This window comes from Monopterus albus, unplaced genomic scaffold, assembly GCF_001952655.1.
Source record: "Monopterus albus unplaced genomic scaffold, M_albus_1.0 scaffold189.1, whole genome shotgun sequence".
Lineage (NCBI taxonomy): Eukaryota > Metazoa > Chordata > Actinopteri > Synbranchiformes > Synbranchidae > Monopterus > Monopterus albus.
The window spans coordinates 1,149,168-1,163,607 of NW_018128069.1; the positions used below are offsets into that span (position 1 = coordinate 1,149,168).

The 14,440-nt window shown below is 42.0% G+C and overlaps 2 protein-coding genes across 3 annotated transcripts in view; one reads left to right on the plus strand and one right to left on the minus strand.

Annotated features, from left to right (window-relative positions):
* plekhf2 (pleckstrin homology domain containing, family F (with FYVE domain) member 2) overlaps positions 1-2,582 on the plus strand; it is a 22,106-nt gene extending 19,524 nt beyond the window's left edge. The window contains exon 2 of the mRNA XM_020617382.1: positions 305-2,582. Coding sequence (XP_020473038.1) covers positions 316-1,050 — 735 coding nt within the window. The 5' untranslated portion in view covers positions 305-315 and the 3' untranslated portion in view covers positions 1,051-2,582. The remainder of the gene's footprint in view (positions 1-304) is intronic.
* Positions 2,583-10,669: 8,087 nt separating this feature from the next.
* wdr73 (WD repeat domain 73) overlaps positions 10,670-14,440 on the minus strand; it is an 11,937-nt gene continuing 8,166 nt past the window's right edge. For both annotated transcript variants that reach the window (XM_020617443.1, XM_020617444.1), the window contains exons 9-10: positions 12,320-12,541; positions 10,670-12,004 (exon numbers count right to left, since the gene is read on the minus strand). In XM_020617443.1, coding sequence (XP_020473099.1) covers positions 11,944-12,004; positions 12,320-12,541 — 283 coding nt within the window. In that variant the 3' untranslated portion in view covers positions 10,670-11,943. The remainder of the gene's footprint in view (positions 12,005-12,319; positions 12,542-14,440) is intronic.

The following is a 14,440-nucleotide window of genomic DNA, read 5'->3' on the forward strand; positions in this document are numbered from 1 at the left end:
TGCTGAAAACCTTTCAGAAGCTCATATCTCTGTACTGCTGCCAGTGCTGTTCACTGAGTCTGGGTCACAGGAGGCGTCGGCACCACATTAAGACACAATGTGTGGTGGCTACAACAAAACTATGAAAAAAGTGACATACTGTGAGCAAAAGTCACCTTAGGCCATTTTGTTGCCAGTTTCCCTGACATTGTTACAGGATTTAGGTTTGAAAGTTCGGAAGAATTTTGAAGGGGAGCAGTTGATACAGAATATTTGTCTGTAGATGTAATTTTCTCAATCTTTGCTGTCTATCTGCTTTCTTCAGGTAAGGTGAAGATGGTGGACCGGCTTGCGAACAGTGAGGCCAACTCCAAGCGAATCGCTGTGGTGGAGAGCTGCTTTGGTGCTGCGGGCCAGCCACTGGCCATCCCAGGCCGTGTGCTGATTGGTGAGGGTGTCCTCACCAAACTCTGCCGCAAGAAGCCTAAGGCTCGACAGTTTTTCCTCTTCAATGACATCCTGGTCTATGGCAACATCGTCATCCAGAAGAAGAAGTACAACAAGCAGCACATCATCCCTCTGGAGAGCGTCACCATCGACACGGTGCCGGACGACGGTGACCTGCGCAATGGATGGCTCATCAAGACGCCCACCAAATCGTTTGCTGTGTATGCCGCCACCGCCACTGAGAAGTCTGAGTGGATGAACCACATAGGGAAGTGCGTGGGAGACCTGCTGCTGAAAAGCGGCAAGGCCCCGACAGGTGAGCACGCCGCTGTCTGGGTGCCCGACTCGGAGGCGTCGGTTTGCATGCGCTGCCAGAAGGTAAAGTTCACAACGGTCAGCCGCCGCCACCACTGCAGGAAATGCGGCTTTGTGGTTTGCGGGCCATGCTCAGAGAAGAAGTACCTCCTGCCCAGCCAGTCGTCCAAACCTGTTCGAGTCTGTGAGTACTGCTATGTACAGCTGACGTCAGGAAGCTTCCCGCCAGACTCCATCGGCCGGCTGGGGTCAAAGTTCAGCAGTAACAACCTGTCGGATGATGAGGATGAAGATGACAGCAGTGACTGAGGAGCGTCCAAGCCTTGCGATGACCTGGCCCGCCCCTTCGTCGAGGAGGAAGTACTCCGCTGACTCTTTTAGTTTCTGTCTCCTCCCAGATGATCTCACCACGCTTGTTAATTCACGTTGGAGTTCAGTCACAAACCAAGATGTTCAACTTTTCCCTCTAGTATCAGCAGGGATCAGTAGGTTCCTGAACATGGTGATTTAATCATTGAAAAGTGGAATTAACCAGGTGACCAGCAGAACTGTGGGGAAGAAGTCAGACAGTTCATCGCTTCCACTCTCCTCAGTCCGTCCTTCTCTCTCGACTCCTAATTAGGCTGCGATTAGTCACTACAGAACACAATAATGCTAATGAGAAACATCCCCCCGACCTCCACTTAATTTCATCCTTGAGGATTTCTTTTTCTAATTTTTTTTTCATGAACTACAGAAGGTGATTGCTTGTAATTTCTGCAGGGAAAAGCAAATGTTTGAGCTCTAACCTTTATCTCCTCTGTCCTTCAGGCATTGTGCCAGACAGGGCTTTTTTCTAACAAACGTTTGCTCTTTTTCTGTTTTGTAAATTTGTTTCCAGCTGAAGTAAAAATCCTTTTTATACATAACAAAATATTACTCTACACCCAGAGCTTTTCTGGTTGCTTCTGACAAATCAGCTAAAGCGCCCCCCACAGTGATGAGTGTCTCTGTCAACACACTCGTGAGTTTTTTCAGCAGCTTCCTCAAACTAACACTACCGTCTGCCTATACCATCACGTAGTGCCTTGTAAAGAAGAACTTAGCTCAGCCTTCAGTAAGAAAAAGGTATTTTGGTAATGAATCCAGGCAGCAAAAAACACAGGGACTCCATGATAGGTTGTCTCTGAAACACATTACACAGGGTGGAGTTGTTTGGTTTGTGTGCTGCAAACAGAAGAGGGGGGAGATTACCAAGCAGCTCCCACAGGAAGAGTCCGCTTTGGACTGCCAGACACATGGATGTCACTTCACCCAGCCAGTCTCTGGTACTCTAATGAGAAAAGCTTGTTTAAAAGCTGGGTGCTGCTTTTCAGATTGAGCTGCTAAAAGGCCGTTTTCCATTGAGGGAACTCAACGAGCCATAACACAAGAGCCTTCCATAACCTGAACTCAAGGAACCTCACAGTGGGGCCTGCCTTGCGTTTCTAAGGCAACAGCACCTCATCAATAAAACAGGACATTTAGTTAAGTGCAGAAAAATTGGTCAAACATTGCATCATTTTTCTACAGCGTTTAATAGGATAGATTTTCACATTTACATGTTATGAATTTTGTGACCATGAAATATTCAATGAACCAAGACAGCAGGGTGGTGGAAGGATGCAGCACAGTTACTGAGCTTGTTTAGGTTCTAGACAGAAATGAAGCTGGTCTTGTGCTTCTCCAAAAAAAGTAAATGTTGCACCTGCAAAAGAAACGGCCATGCAAACGTGTCTGAGGGACTGTGGTGCATGTTTTTTTTTTTGGTACAGCCCAGAGAAGCATAAATCCAGCTGTAGTGTAAAAAAAAAAAAAAAAAAGTCTTTTTCATGGACACACAACACGTGCACATGGACTTCAAGATGTGTTCAAAGAGATGAGTTGGTTCTTCTTCAGGTGAAAATGTTTAAAAATGGATACCACGCACATATAGACACTAATGTGGTTAACCCTCCAACCTGACCCCTGACCAGGGTGACGAGCAATTTTTTTTTTTTTTTTAATTGATTCTGCATTTTAAATGGCCTCATAACTGTACTTACTGTGAGCATTATTACACCCCTTGACTACTGGTAGTGAATACCAGTGCTACACAGACATTACTGGGAAATCTAATTAAACTGGTCCTGTACCCTACAGTCATCAGACACAAACCAGATTCTCTCCTGTTTATTACAACAAGTCCTGCTTTATTAATTGTAGTGTTGGGTTTAATCCCCCTAAGAACAGCTGGGATTAGTTTTACCTCTACCAGTGCCATTATTTATTTCCATGACTCCAGAACTGGCCTGTGGCAACAGCTGCTTGTAAAGCAATGTGTCATTAAGTTCCTGGAGTTGGGAAGAATCTGTGTCAAGGGCAGGAAAAGAAAGTGGATTTCTTTTGGCTTTGTCTGAGAGGCTGTGTGACCAGAGAGACGCATCCGCATTATCGTTTGTGTTAGAACTGGAATCAGGGATGTGAAATCAAGTAATGCTTCACCGCGAGTACATAGCAGATGTTTGTGTAGAGATTGTTCAGCACTTGGCTGACATCTCTGCTAAATGCAATAACCAGCGAATGTTAGGGCCTGAGTTGTTTTTTTGTAATCTCATGATTGTGTGTTTTATCACAGTTCCTCTAATTCCTCATTTTTCAGGAGTTGGTTGCATTTACTGGAATGGGAACAGTCAGGAAATCAGTGCACCGTTCTCTGTGAGTCTTTCCTGTGTTGCTTTGAGGTTAGACGGCCATATGTTGCCACAAAAATAAATAAATAAATAAAATAAATAATGCACCTCTCTGAACCCTGAACAGGAACTTTTATCTACCAATGCAAGCAAACAAGACCATCAATTCTTCCTTGTTTCCTTCTTTCTTTTCCAGCACCAAAACTTTCTTGTGACATTTGTGAATCATGCGATCCTGAATCAGGAACTGAAAGAGAAAACTGCTTGGGGAAATTATGAAGAAAAACCTGCTGCAGCTTACAGAGAGTTCAGGGTTGCTCAGATGTGCGTGTGTTCAGTTTCTCTTCCCATCGACTCCTCTGAAGAGTTTCATTCCTTTTTGAACAGGCAGTTTTCAAAAGCCCTGCATCCACAAATGACTCCTGTCACACTTGCACAACCACAAAACACCTGCCCTGGTTCCAAAATGTGATCACAGTTTTAAAACTAAATGCTTCTAATAAATTAGCAAAAGGTGTATTTGTGTGACTTTTGTGTGGGTTTTACTAGGACCAGAAACAGAATTAAGGAAGTCGGTCTTCATACGTCCAACTCTTTGTGTATTTTCTCTGTGGATTGATACTCTTTTTCACTGTAGCACAGCTGAAAACACCACATGCAAATCTTGTGTTGGTCCTAATATCAAGGTAGTATCTGAAGTCACTTCCTTTTTACTGTGTAGTGCACTTCCTTCCCTTTATTGAGTGAAATGTATACTCATATGACTCACAGAGGTACAGAACAGTCCTACAGCGTAATGTGATGTTGAAAAATTCACAGCCCTGTGACAAAATTTGCTTGATTTCCACATGAATGTGTAGAGAACCTGTTGACTGCCATCTATAGGAACCAGCAACAGTCACTAGCATGTTCCGGTTCCACCTTCTTTAATGCGAGGAACTGATGCATTTCTTTGTCAGACATAAGAATCAGCTGAGTGTCTGTGGATCTGTTGGTGACTGAAATGTTGTGTGCTGACAGCCGGTCACAGCAGAGTGACCGGATCACCGTCTTTTGAATTTAAGGTTTTAACTTGTTTATGTTGCTGCAGTAAAAGTAACCAAGTGATTAGAGAAGTTAACACATTGTTGATGACTACCCAGCTGTCCTGTATACTCGGTGTGGCCAAGGTGCTTCACCACTAAAACCTGAAGCACCGAGCCCGGCCTCAGGTGTGCTGTGGATTGCACACGGACTCTGCCCTAGGTTGATATTGCTTCATACAGTTCGATCCACAGTGGCTCTGTTGGAAGTTTTCAAATGAATTATCTTGTTTTAATACTGTTGACTTTTGTACAAATTCATTTTTGGTTTATTCTGTTAATTGTACAGCTCTGTAATGATGCTGTTTCAGGTCTTACTGTGCTCCGCCCCCTGCCACACCAGCAGCACATGCAGCTGTTTTGCACTCTGTAGGATTTTAACAAAAGCAGGTGGGAAAACATCCTTTCTGCCCTGTTCACAGCACCCAGTCTGTTCCTGAGTTCACCAGCCAACCACTTTTGTGTTTGGCCCCTGTCTCTTAGTGAGGTCAGAGGTCAGCAGCTCTGTTTAGACACTTTATCAGAACAGGGGTAACTGGTTTATAGTTGGCTCTCCCCAGTGAGCTGACTAAGAAACCAGACGTGACAGAGAAACTCAGCCTCTCAGCTAATTACGCTGATTTCCTGCCCATGTACACAGGCAACCAGGTTTCTTCCCAGCTTTTTATGTACAGGACAAACACTGCAGAGAGAGGTGTGTCACTGTAGCTTCAGATTTTGAAATGAGATAACCAGGCTGCACATAGTGATGTTTTCATCTGTAAAATAACTCCAATCAGAGTTCGACTGAAACTGGCTCCAGGCAGCCTCTAAATGTGTAGGCCTCACCAGCTCAACATTTGACTGATTTTTATTCAAGTTCCAACACATTCACAGTTAGAAAAAGCCTAAAAGCTCTTTATGTCCTGGGACAGTCACACCAAACCAACAATAAAAAGACTGTAATTAAGTAACTAATGCTTCCAAAACAAACATGGAGGAGCAGTCTTACCACAGAGCCTGCAAACACATTCTCTGCTTTCTTAGGGGGTTGTGACTGTTTGTTTCTTTTAACAGCAAAGCTTTGATTAAGGAAATTGTCCTGATCTTATGTAGTGTTTTTTTTTTTTTTTGGAGGATTTTTAAACCAGAGCAGTGCAAACCATCAAATGAATTAAGTCTTCCCTTCAGCCCTCAGAGTGTAACACGGTCATTCTTCAAATGCCACTTTTGACATGTTTATTCTTGAGCTGCATTCAGTTGATCCTTATCAGCTACATGAACCTGTGGATTGATGACAAAGCCACTGCAGATTGTAATAATCAACCACACACAAACTCCAGTGTTTGTTCTTGTCAGCAGCCTCCAGGTGATGTCAGCTGTTACATCCATTTATGGCTTAATGACAGTAATGGAAGCTATGTGGATACAGTGAGCATTAGCCCTGTGTTCCATACCTCTGAATCACCACCTAGGTCAGATTTTGTTTTAGCTTGGGTGATGGCTGTTTCTACATTTGGAAAACAGCAAAGCCATTCAGGTGTTTGTAGGATTACAGCTCAAATGATAATTTTAATGTCTGTGTTGTTGCATGATATGACATCTGAGGTCTACAGACAAGACAAGTGTACAAGACAGAAATCAGTCGCAGATGCAGACATCCAACATGCACATCCCTTTTCCGCCGTGTTGGCAGAGAAGTGGGCAGATGACATGTAACAACATCTTCCTGAGCTGCATCATATTTTTAAACTGACCCATTATTTCTTTTGACACAAACATTTTTATTTAATCTTTATTTTACCAGGAAAACCTCAGTGAGATTAAAGGTCAGTTGGTGAGTTGGTGTCCTAACTGCAGTGGGACAGATGCATCAGTGCTATCGATTGCATAGCTTGCATCAATCCCCTGGCCCTAAACAGGCCAGTCTTATCATGAGTATGATTTCAAAACTGAATTGTCAATAAGCCACAGTCCATCAAGTAAACCTTGAGATTAACACCTGGAGGGTATTTCAGGTGCAGCTTTCTGTTGATTCAGATGTATGAATTGATAAAGGTCATCTTGAACTAAGGCTGTCAGCCATTTTCGTTGTTGTTAATTAATGGATTAAAAAAAAAACTGTAAAAATACACAGAGTCAAAGCTGATACCTCAGGCCAAAGCCTGTACAAAAGAGATTTAAGTTACATTCATGTAAAATTGGGGAAAAGCAGCAAATTGTCACACTGAAGCAGCTGGAGTTTGGTTGGAGGTTTTGCCTATCACCACCTGCATGTTGGCTCCAAACCACTAAATTAACTTTAGAGTTAATTTAGTGGTTTGGAGCCAATGTTAAGTTATCAGAACACTTTGTTGATTGATGATTAATGGTTAAAGTTCTACTCTGAATGCATCATAAATTCATCAGCAAAAAGCCGAGGAGCCAGTTCAGGACGCTGCCGCTCTCAGTGTGAGCACAGCAGGTACGGTCATTGTTCAGGTGACTTAAAGAAGAGCTGAACATCCTGAGATTTAGAAACAGCAAACAGATTTTTTCTGGTGGGAAAACAATGAGGAGGCGACTCACCACAGCTGAACGAGAGATTGTATTCAGTGAGTTTGGTTTTGCTGTGCGAGCTGCCCATTCTGCCTCACAGGTTTTAATGTTCTCTCTCTTCCATGGGGGTGTTCCTCCCCCCCCCACAGAATGTAACGCTGCATATCATTGTTCAATACTACTAAGAAATCTTTGTCTATATTATATATAAATAATGTTTAAAGTCAAACTGTGTCATTTGTGTCTTCATTCAGTTCTTCAGAGTGGAAACACGTAGGAAAACAATAGATCACTAAATCCAGTTTGAAGAGGTTATCAGCCTGCACCAGCAAATTACACTTGAATTGGGTATATACAAGCTCTATATCTTCATGCAATGGCAGAAACTAAGTATACTCTAGTACTGTGCTTAAGTATAATTTTGAGGTACTTTAACTGAGTATTTCCATGTGTACTTCACTACTTTTCAGAGGGAAGTGTACTTTTTACTCCATTGCATTACTTTTTAATTTGCTAGTTTGTAAATGAATGTTCTAGGTAGTGATGGTTGATCGAGGCTTTTTTGAAGCTTCGACACAGTATTCACAAAAATGGTTCATTACTGGAGGCTTCAATGACACAGTGCTCAAGTAGGACATCTAGTGGTCAATAAAATGACGTGCAATCGAGATGTGTCATTGGTTCATGTATTGTGTATTGTTCATGGTCCTTTATTTAATAGTCTTAATAAATCCACCTTCCTTTCTCCTCTAGAACCTTCTTCAACAACACTTAGCACTTTAAGTACAAATGTGTGATGCTCCTGATTTTCTTTAAAGTTCAACCACATTTCATAACAAATCAGAGACTGAGTGCAAAGTCACAATAAACAGAGCAGATCTGTTTCAAAAGAGTGTTGTAAAACACATTCAGCAGAAGAAAGCTGGGCCAACTGCTGCAAAATATTTGGCCCAGTTTACACTTTGTATTAAAATGCGCTTAATGCATTCTGGGCGATCGTATCACCACTGAGGAGGATTGTGAAATCACTCCTGGATCACTGAAATCACTTGCAGAGCTGGTCTGCCAATCATTTGACCACATATTGTATGCAGTGTAAACAAAAATGCATCTCCGACAAGACCATTGCAAGAAAATATGTCATCAATGCAGGACGTGACGGCTATTTTGGTGACAATGCACCAACGCTCAACAAAATTAAAAATGGAGAGAAATACTTCATACAAATCCATCACTGTACTGAGAAAGCTTTTACAATGCTTCCATGTACAAATCTAATGCTTGTCTGCTTGTTCTTTGGTTAGGGAGACTACTGGCGCTTGTCTGGTTACAGACTGAAGTAATAATTGTACCCGTGGCCATTGGATATTTAAGTGGTAGTGAAACCTGAACACAAGTAGTCAGCTGGATATTGACGGGTGTAAACGGTGATGTCTCAGCTGACCACTTGTGATCCGATCATCCAAGGCGCATTTTAAAACCAAATCTAAACTGGGCCTTTGAAAACACTGAAGTTTGTGCTTTTTTAAAAAAGAAAAAAGCGCATGGATGCGAACATACCAAACTGAGATGATGCTGGTTGATTAGGGACAAACTGTGGACTCAGAGCACACAGAGCAATTTCTCCAGCCAGTGTTTTCATATTAAAGCACGATGATGCCAAGCTGAAATTACTCTTTGTGTAAAAGCGTTTTGATAACTAGTCATTACCCACACAGCTTTGCTCTCCACTGCAGAATGGAGTCTAATAAGGAGCTCATTCAAAGCCAGACACACACAGACTTGTGTTTTTGCTGCATTAGTCAGTCTCTCTGTGCCCTTGGCAAGTTGAGCGGTTGGTGCTTTCTTAAAAACTGTGACAGCACTCCATTTTCTCTGAAACTGAAATGCACAGAATTAGCCATGGAGGCAGAGGATTGTGGCTGGAAAGTTAGTCTAGGTGCCCACCTGATGACCCTGTAGACCTGCCTTCACTTCTTCACCCACACACCTTGTGTTGGTGAATAGTTAACTCACTGGGGTTGTTAGTGGTGTAGTCTTCCTTTGTTTGATGATCTTGGTAGAACAGTGTCGGTTGGACAACTGAGCAGACCTGGCTCTCAGAGGTGACTGCCACTACGAGCCAGCTGGACCAGCCACTGCTCAACCTGAGCAAATATAATGCAGATGCTGTCAAGCCACATCTCTGCTCTTTGCCTGGGTGAGGACAGGGTTCAGGGATGATTTGTATTAAAAGTAGGTTAGGTGTGGAAAATGGTGTTGCTCATTGTGGGGCTCTGAAGATGTATGATGGCATGTTCTGACAAAGGTTGGTGACAGCTCCAATTTCAGCATCACTGAAGCATTCAGCAAGATTTTTGAAGTCAAAATACAATCTCCAGAAGTAAAAAGCTAATATATTGTTTAGGCTATAAACACCATGGCTTCTACCCTATTTGATTTAGTGCGCTTACTGTACTTCTATAAACTCCTTTCCTCCTAACATGACCTTATCAGGCTAATGATCTTGTCTGGGTTAGTTAAAATAGATTGTAAGTGTGTAAGTTTAAATACAACAAAGCTGTAATGGCAGACTAGGGAATAGACGAGTCTCTGTATTTGACATGATAATATTACAGGCAGCCTCAGTAGTCTCATTTAGCCTCTTATGAGAAAGGTGTAAAAGCCTAAAAATCACGAGTGGGGTATTTACTCATGTATTTTATGTTGTAGAATAAAACATGGAAGTCCATTCATCTTGTCTTAACCACGGACCTTATTTCAGGTGTTTAACCAAAAACCCATTGAAAAGAAACTCAACTGACTTCAGTTCTGGGTTTTAAGACTCACTACTGCGGTACTCTGTTTTGCCCTTAATTACTGCAGACAGTGTCGTATAGTGTGTCAAGTATGATTTACTTCAATGGCTAGCACATTTTTTTATAGCCCAGTTTAGCCTACTCATTAGTTGGCTAATGCTTGTTTCAGACTGGAGGCTGCCTTTTGTAGTTTGTCCAAACCAGGCATCTGTAGTTTACATCATTGCTAGGAAACAGGGCATGATGTGAGGGGCAAAGAGCTTTAAGGAGCAATTTATGGTGAGTTTGAGTCTCACTAGACATTAGGTAGAGCAGCTTTAAGTAGTTTTCACTCTCTAGCCTTATGTGCAGTGGCTCATTCTGAACATGTTTTTCACTTTTATTTTTTAACTGAAGCTTCTAACTCTAATAACAAACTTCTACACACACGTCAGCTTGATGCGCTGAAAGCAGAGCCTGTGCAGGACGAGGATGATGAGTATTTAATGGAATATAAGTGTTGTCCTTTTAAATATGAAGTATCAGTTGTCACTCATCATCATCCTCCTCAGGGAGATGTGCATTGCTTCTTGAACTTCGGCGTCAGATTCTCATTTATTCACATGCAGACACTGTTGTTTCGGAGGCTGAGCAGAGAATAGTCCTGACTCATTCAGGCTGCTCAGTGAAGATCAGTGATAATGGCTGTAGTGTCGCCGAGCCATGAGAAAGCTCAGGCTCAGTCCTGTCCATCAATATAATTACTATTATGTCCTTTTAAAACGCCTCTGTACTTTCTCCTCTTGCAGTTTGGACCTTGTAACCTCCCATACAGAGTAGAGAGTTTCATCCTTTATTTTCCACTTCAAAAACTCGCCAACAAATTGGGTTGTTCCAAGAACCAGACAAATTTCTACTTCACCCCAAATTTAATATTTTCATTGAAATCATGACAGTATATCTCCTTGGTGTGTGTTTGTCTGCTTGTTTGGCCAAAAGTCTGAATCACTGAAAGGATTTTAGTCAAATGCAGACCTGGTAGACACCGTATGTTTAGTAGTGACACTGTGTGACAGGTCACTGTTTTCATCATTACTAGATATGTGACTTTTCTCGATACGATTAAAAAATTCAATGACAAGAATGTATTACTAGCTGCAGGATACTTAATACTTTACTCCTCTTTTTTTCTAGCACTGGTTTGATTATGTAAAAAACAACCAGCTATACTGACTTATTCTTATTTACAAAAGAATGAAGATAGGAAGTTGCTGGTTAATGGAGACCACATGATAGAGGTGTGTGTGTGTGTGTGCATATATATACACATGTATATATAAATATATATATATAGCTAGACAAAATGATAGACATTTTTATATCACGGTATATTGAATTTCGATATATTGTCCCCTGCCTAATCATGACCAAAATAAATATTTTCAGTAAATATTTTTTTTCTGCATTGACAGCACCTCTTATGCTGGGTGAATGCACACTGCTGACCTCTGCAGAGTTTTATGTTTGTGTACACTAGCACCAAGAAGTAGTTGAATACATTTACTAGGCTGCTACGTTAACTGCTCTTAACCTGTAGCAGATATACATGTATCTGTATCGGTGGGGCAGCGGTATGCACTGTCACCAAAAGGTTCAACCCTGCCGTCCAGATGGGGCCTTTCTGTGTGGTGGCGATGCACTGACTTTTTCAGATTGAGTACCCGTCCATACAAAGTACTGATAAAAGTACTTGATAAGTACTCTTAGTAGTCAGTGTTTGCTCTTTTAACTTTTGTTTTTATTGCTGTGCACATCAGGGGACTTTAGGCTGCAGTCAAATTCCTTGTATTTTTGATAATTGGCAATAAAATTTATGCTTATAATAATGAAAACAAATTTTCTCACTTTGCCCTGCTGTTATCTCTCTATGCAGATTAAGATTTTTTTTTTCTAAATGTCTGCTTAAATGTTAATACAACAGAGGTGAATCCAGTTCTTTTGTACTCCTTCGAGAACTGAAACAACAATTCAGCTGTAACTTCTCTTTGCAGAAACCAGGTCCGTGTTACACTATCAGCAATTTTGACATGGGCAATGTCTATAGAAGAAGTTGTCTCGGAAGTCAAACATCCAGAGCTAGACAGCGCCACAGGTAAGAGTTGGATGAACTGAGCCTTTCAGTTTGTTTACTTCAGCTCTGTGGAGGACAAAATGTTTCATTAGTCATAAATTACAGTACATGTTCTGTACTACGAAACTCAGTGGCCGTGCAGCTGATTAAATTTGCATTTAAATAAGAACCAGGAGCAGCTTCGACTTCAGTACAATTTAGCTGCAATTTTAAAGGCAGTTCCACATTAAATAGTTTATTGGGCACAGAAACAAGTTCCACTTTCTTTTTTCCTTGTTTATTTATATTCTAGTTTCCTCCCTTCATCTTTGTTCAGTCTGCTGAGCAGTGACGATATGAGCTCTTCCTCATCTTCTTCCCAGGTGTGAACTGGATCTTCACCTTGTTCCTGATTGGTCGACCCAGTCCCACACGTGGACGGAGCCGTCTGAAGCTGCAGACAGTAACGTCCTCGGCCGATCAGGATGCCAGACATGGGAGGTGATGAAGACGGGCACGGCGTCCTCGGACTGCAATGAAACCACATGACCACGATGTTCAAACAGCAGCTGAGCTTCCTGCAGCTCCGTCGTCCAAACTGATGTGTCATAGATGTGAACCGCTAAAAAGGAGGAAGGTGAGAACTTTAATCTTCACCCTGTAGGAACATAACCTAGTTTATCACATGGCTTTGATTTCTCTAACTTTGGGCACCTTTCATTCTGTTACGACAGCATTATACAGTGGTGAGAAAAAGAGAACCATTTGGAATGACCTGGTTTTCTACATTTGGTTATAAAATGTGATTAGAACCATTAATAATCATGAAACTAATGCCCTTTTCATCCTTATCTCAATTACTGTCATAATTAAAATATACATGTATTTAACTATCCCAGTCATAGCTTATTATTCACCAGATGCGAGCAAAACATGCTCGCACTGAAAGAGGATGCTGGATTTACACCGATCAGCCACAACCTTATGACCACTGGCAGGCGATGCAGAGGGAACTCAGTTCCTGGTTCGCATTTCCTGTCGGTGCATAATGGATTTGGTGGCCCCGCCGAAAACTCTGCAACCGAGGGTGAGGCCGGAACCCTGGTTTGGCACTAAAATTCGAGCAGCTAGAAAATCCTGCCGTAAGGCGGAGCGTCGGTGGAAGAAGGATGGACTACAGGTGTCATTCCAAATCTTAAAGGACTGCTGGCGTAACTACCAGAAGACTGTTGAAGAAGCTAAACGAGGATATTTGTCATATTATTTTATCTAACAGTCACAATCCGCGTGTTCTGTTTAAAACAATTGGGTCTGTGTTGGACCCTCCACAGTCTACCTGTTTGGAAGCATCAGTTGAGATGTGTGAACATTTTTTACAGTTTTTTAATGGAAACGTTGCCACTATAAGGGCTTCTGTTCCAGTTCCTGTGTTAGATCCGTCAGACTGCGCCCCCTGCCTGGCTGTGTTTGATACATTTGAGCCGGTGACTCTTCCATTTTTGGAGGAGGTGGTTAGCCAGGTTAAGCCATCTGGCATCCCTAGAGATGCTATTCCTCCATCCTTATTCAAGGAGGTCTTTCCTTGTATAGGAATGCTGGTTCTGGCTATTATTAATAGCAGTGTGTCCTCTGGCGTTGTCCCTGGACATTGTAAACATGCAGTTGTGCAACCTTTGCTTAAGAAGCCAGGTCTTGATCATTCTATTTTGAATAATTTTAGGCCTATCTCCAAGCTGTCTTTTATTATGAAAATTTTAGAGAAAGTGGTCTTTATACAGTTGAAATCCTTTTTAGATGAGCATAATGTATTGGAGATTTTTCAATCTGGTTTTAAAGCTCGGCATAGTACAGAGTCCACATTATTAAAGGTTTTTAATGACATCTACTTGGCAACAGATGCCGGTGGCTATGTGATTCTTGCCTTGTTGGATTTGACGGCTGCTTTTGACACGGTTGACCACAACATCCTAATATCTCGACTTGAGGAGCTAGTGGGCATCCGTGGTACTGACTTGAAGTGGTTCAGGTCTTATCTGTCGGATAGGATGATGTCTGTTCGTGTTGCTGATGCTGAGTCCTCGTCTACCCCGTTGGTATCTGGGGTTCCACAGGGCTCAGTTTTGGGGCCCCTGCTCTTTTCTTTATATTTACTTCCTCTTGGTTCTATTTTCAGAAAACATGGTCTTTCTTTTCATTGTTATGCGGATGATGTGCAGATTATATGCCAATGAGGGGAAGGGATACATCATCAGTTGCATCATTGTCATGTTTTGATGACGTTGGGAACTGGATGACTTTAAATTTATTGAAGTTAAATGACATGAAGACCGAGGTTATAGTGTTTGGCCCAAATAACTCTGGTGATTTTCCCCCAGTGGATTTAGGTTCCTTGGAGCGGTACGTGCAGTCGACCGATACAAACCTTGGTGTTAAAATAGACTCTGATCTTATAATGGAATATCAAGTGAATGCGGTTGTATGGGCCAGTTTTTATCATCTCCGGCAGCTGGCAAAGGTAAAGCC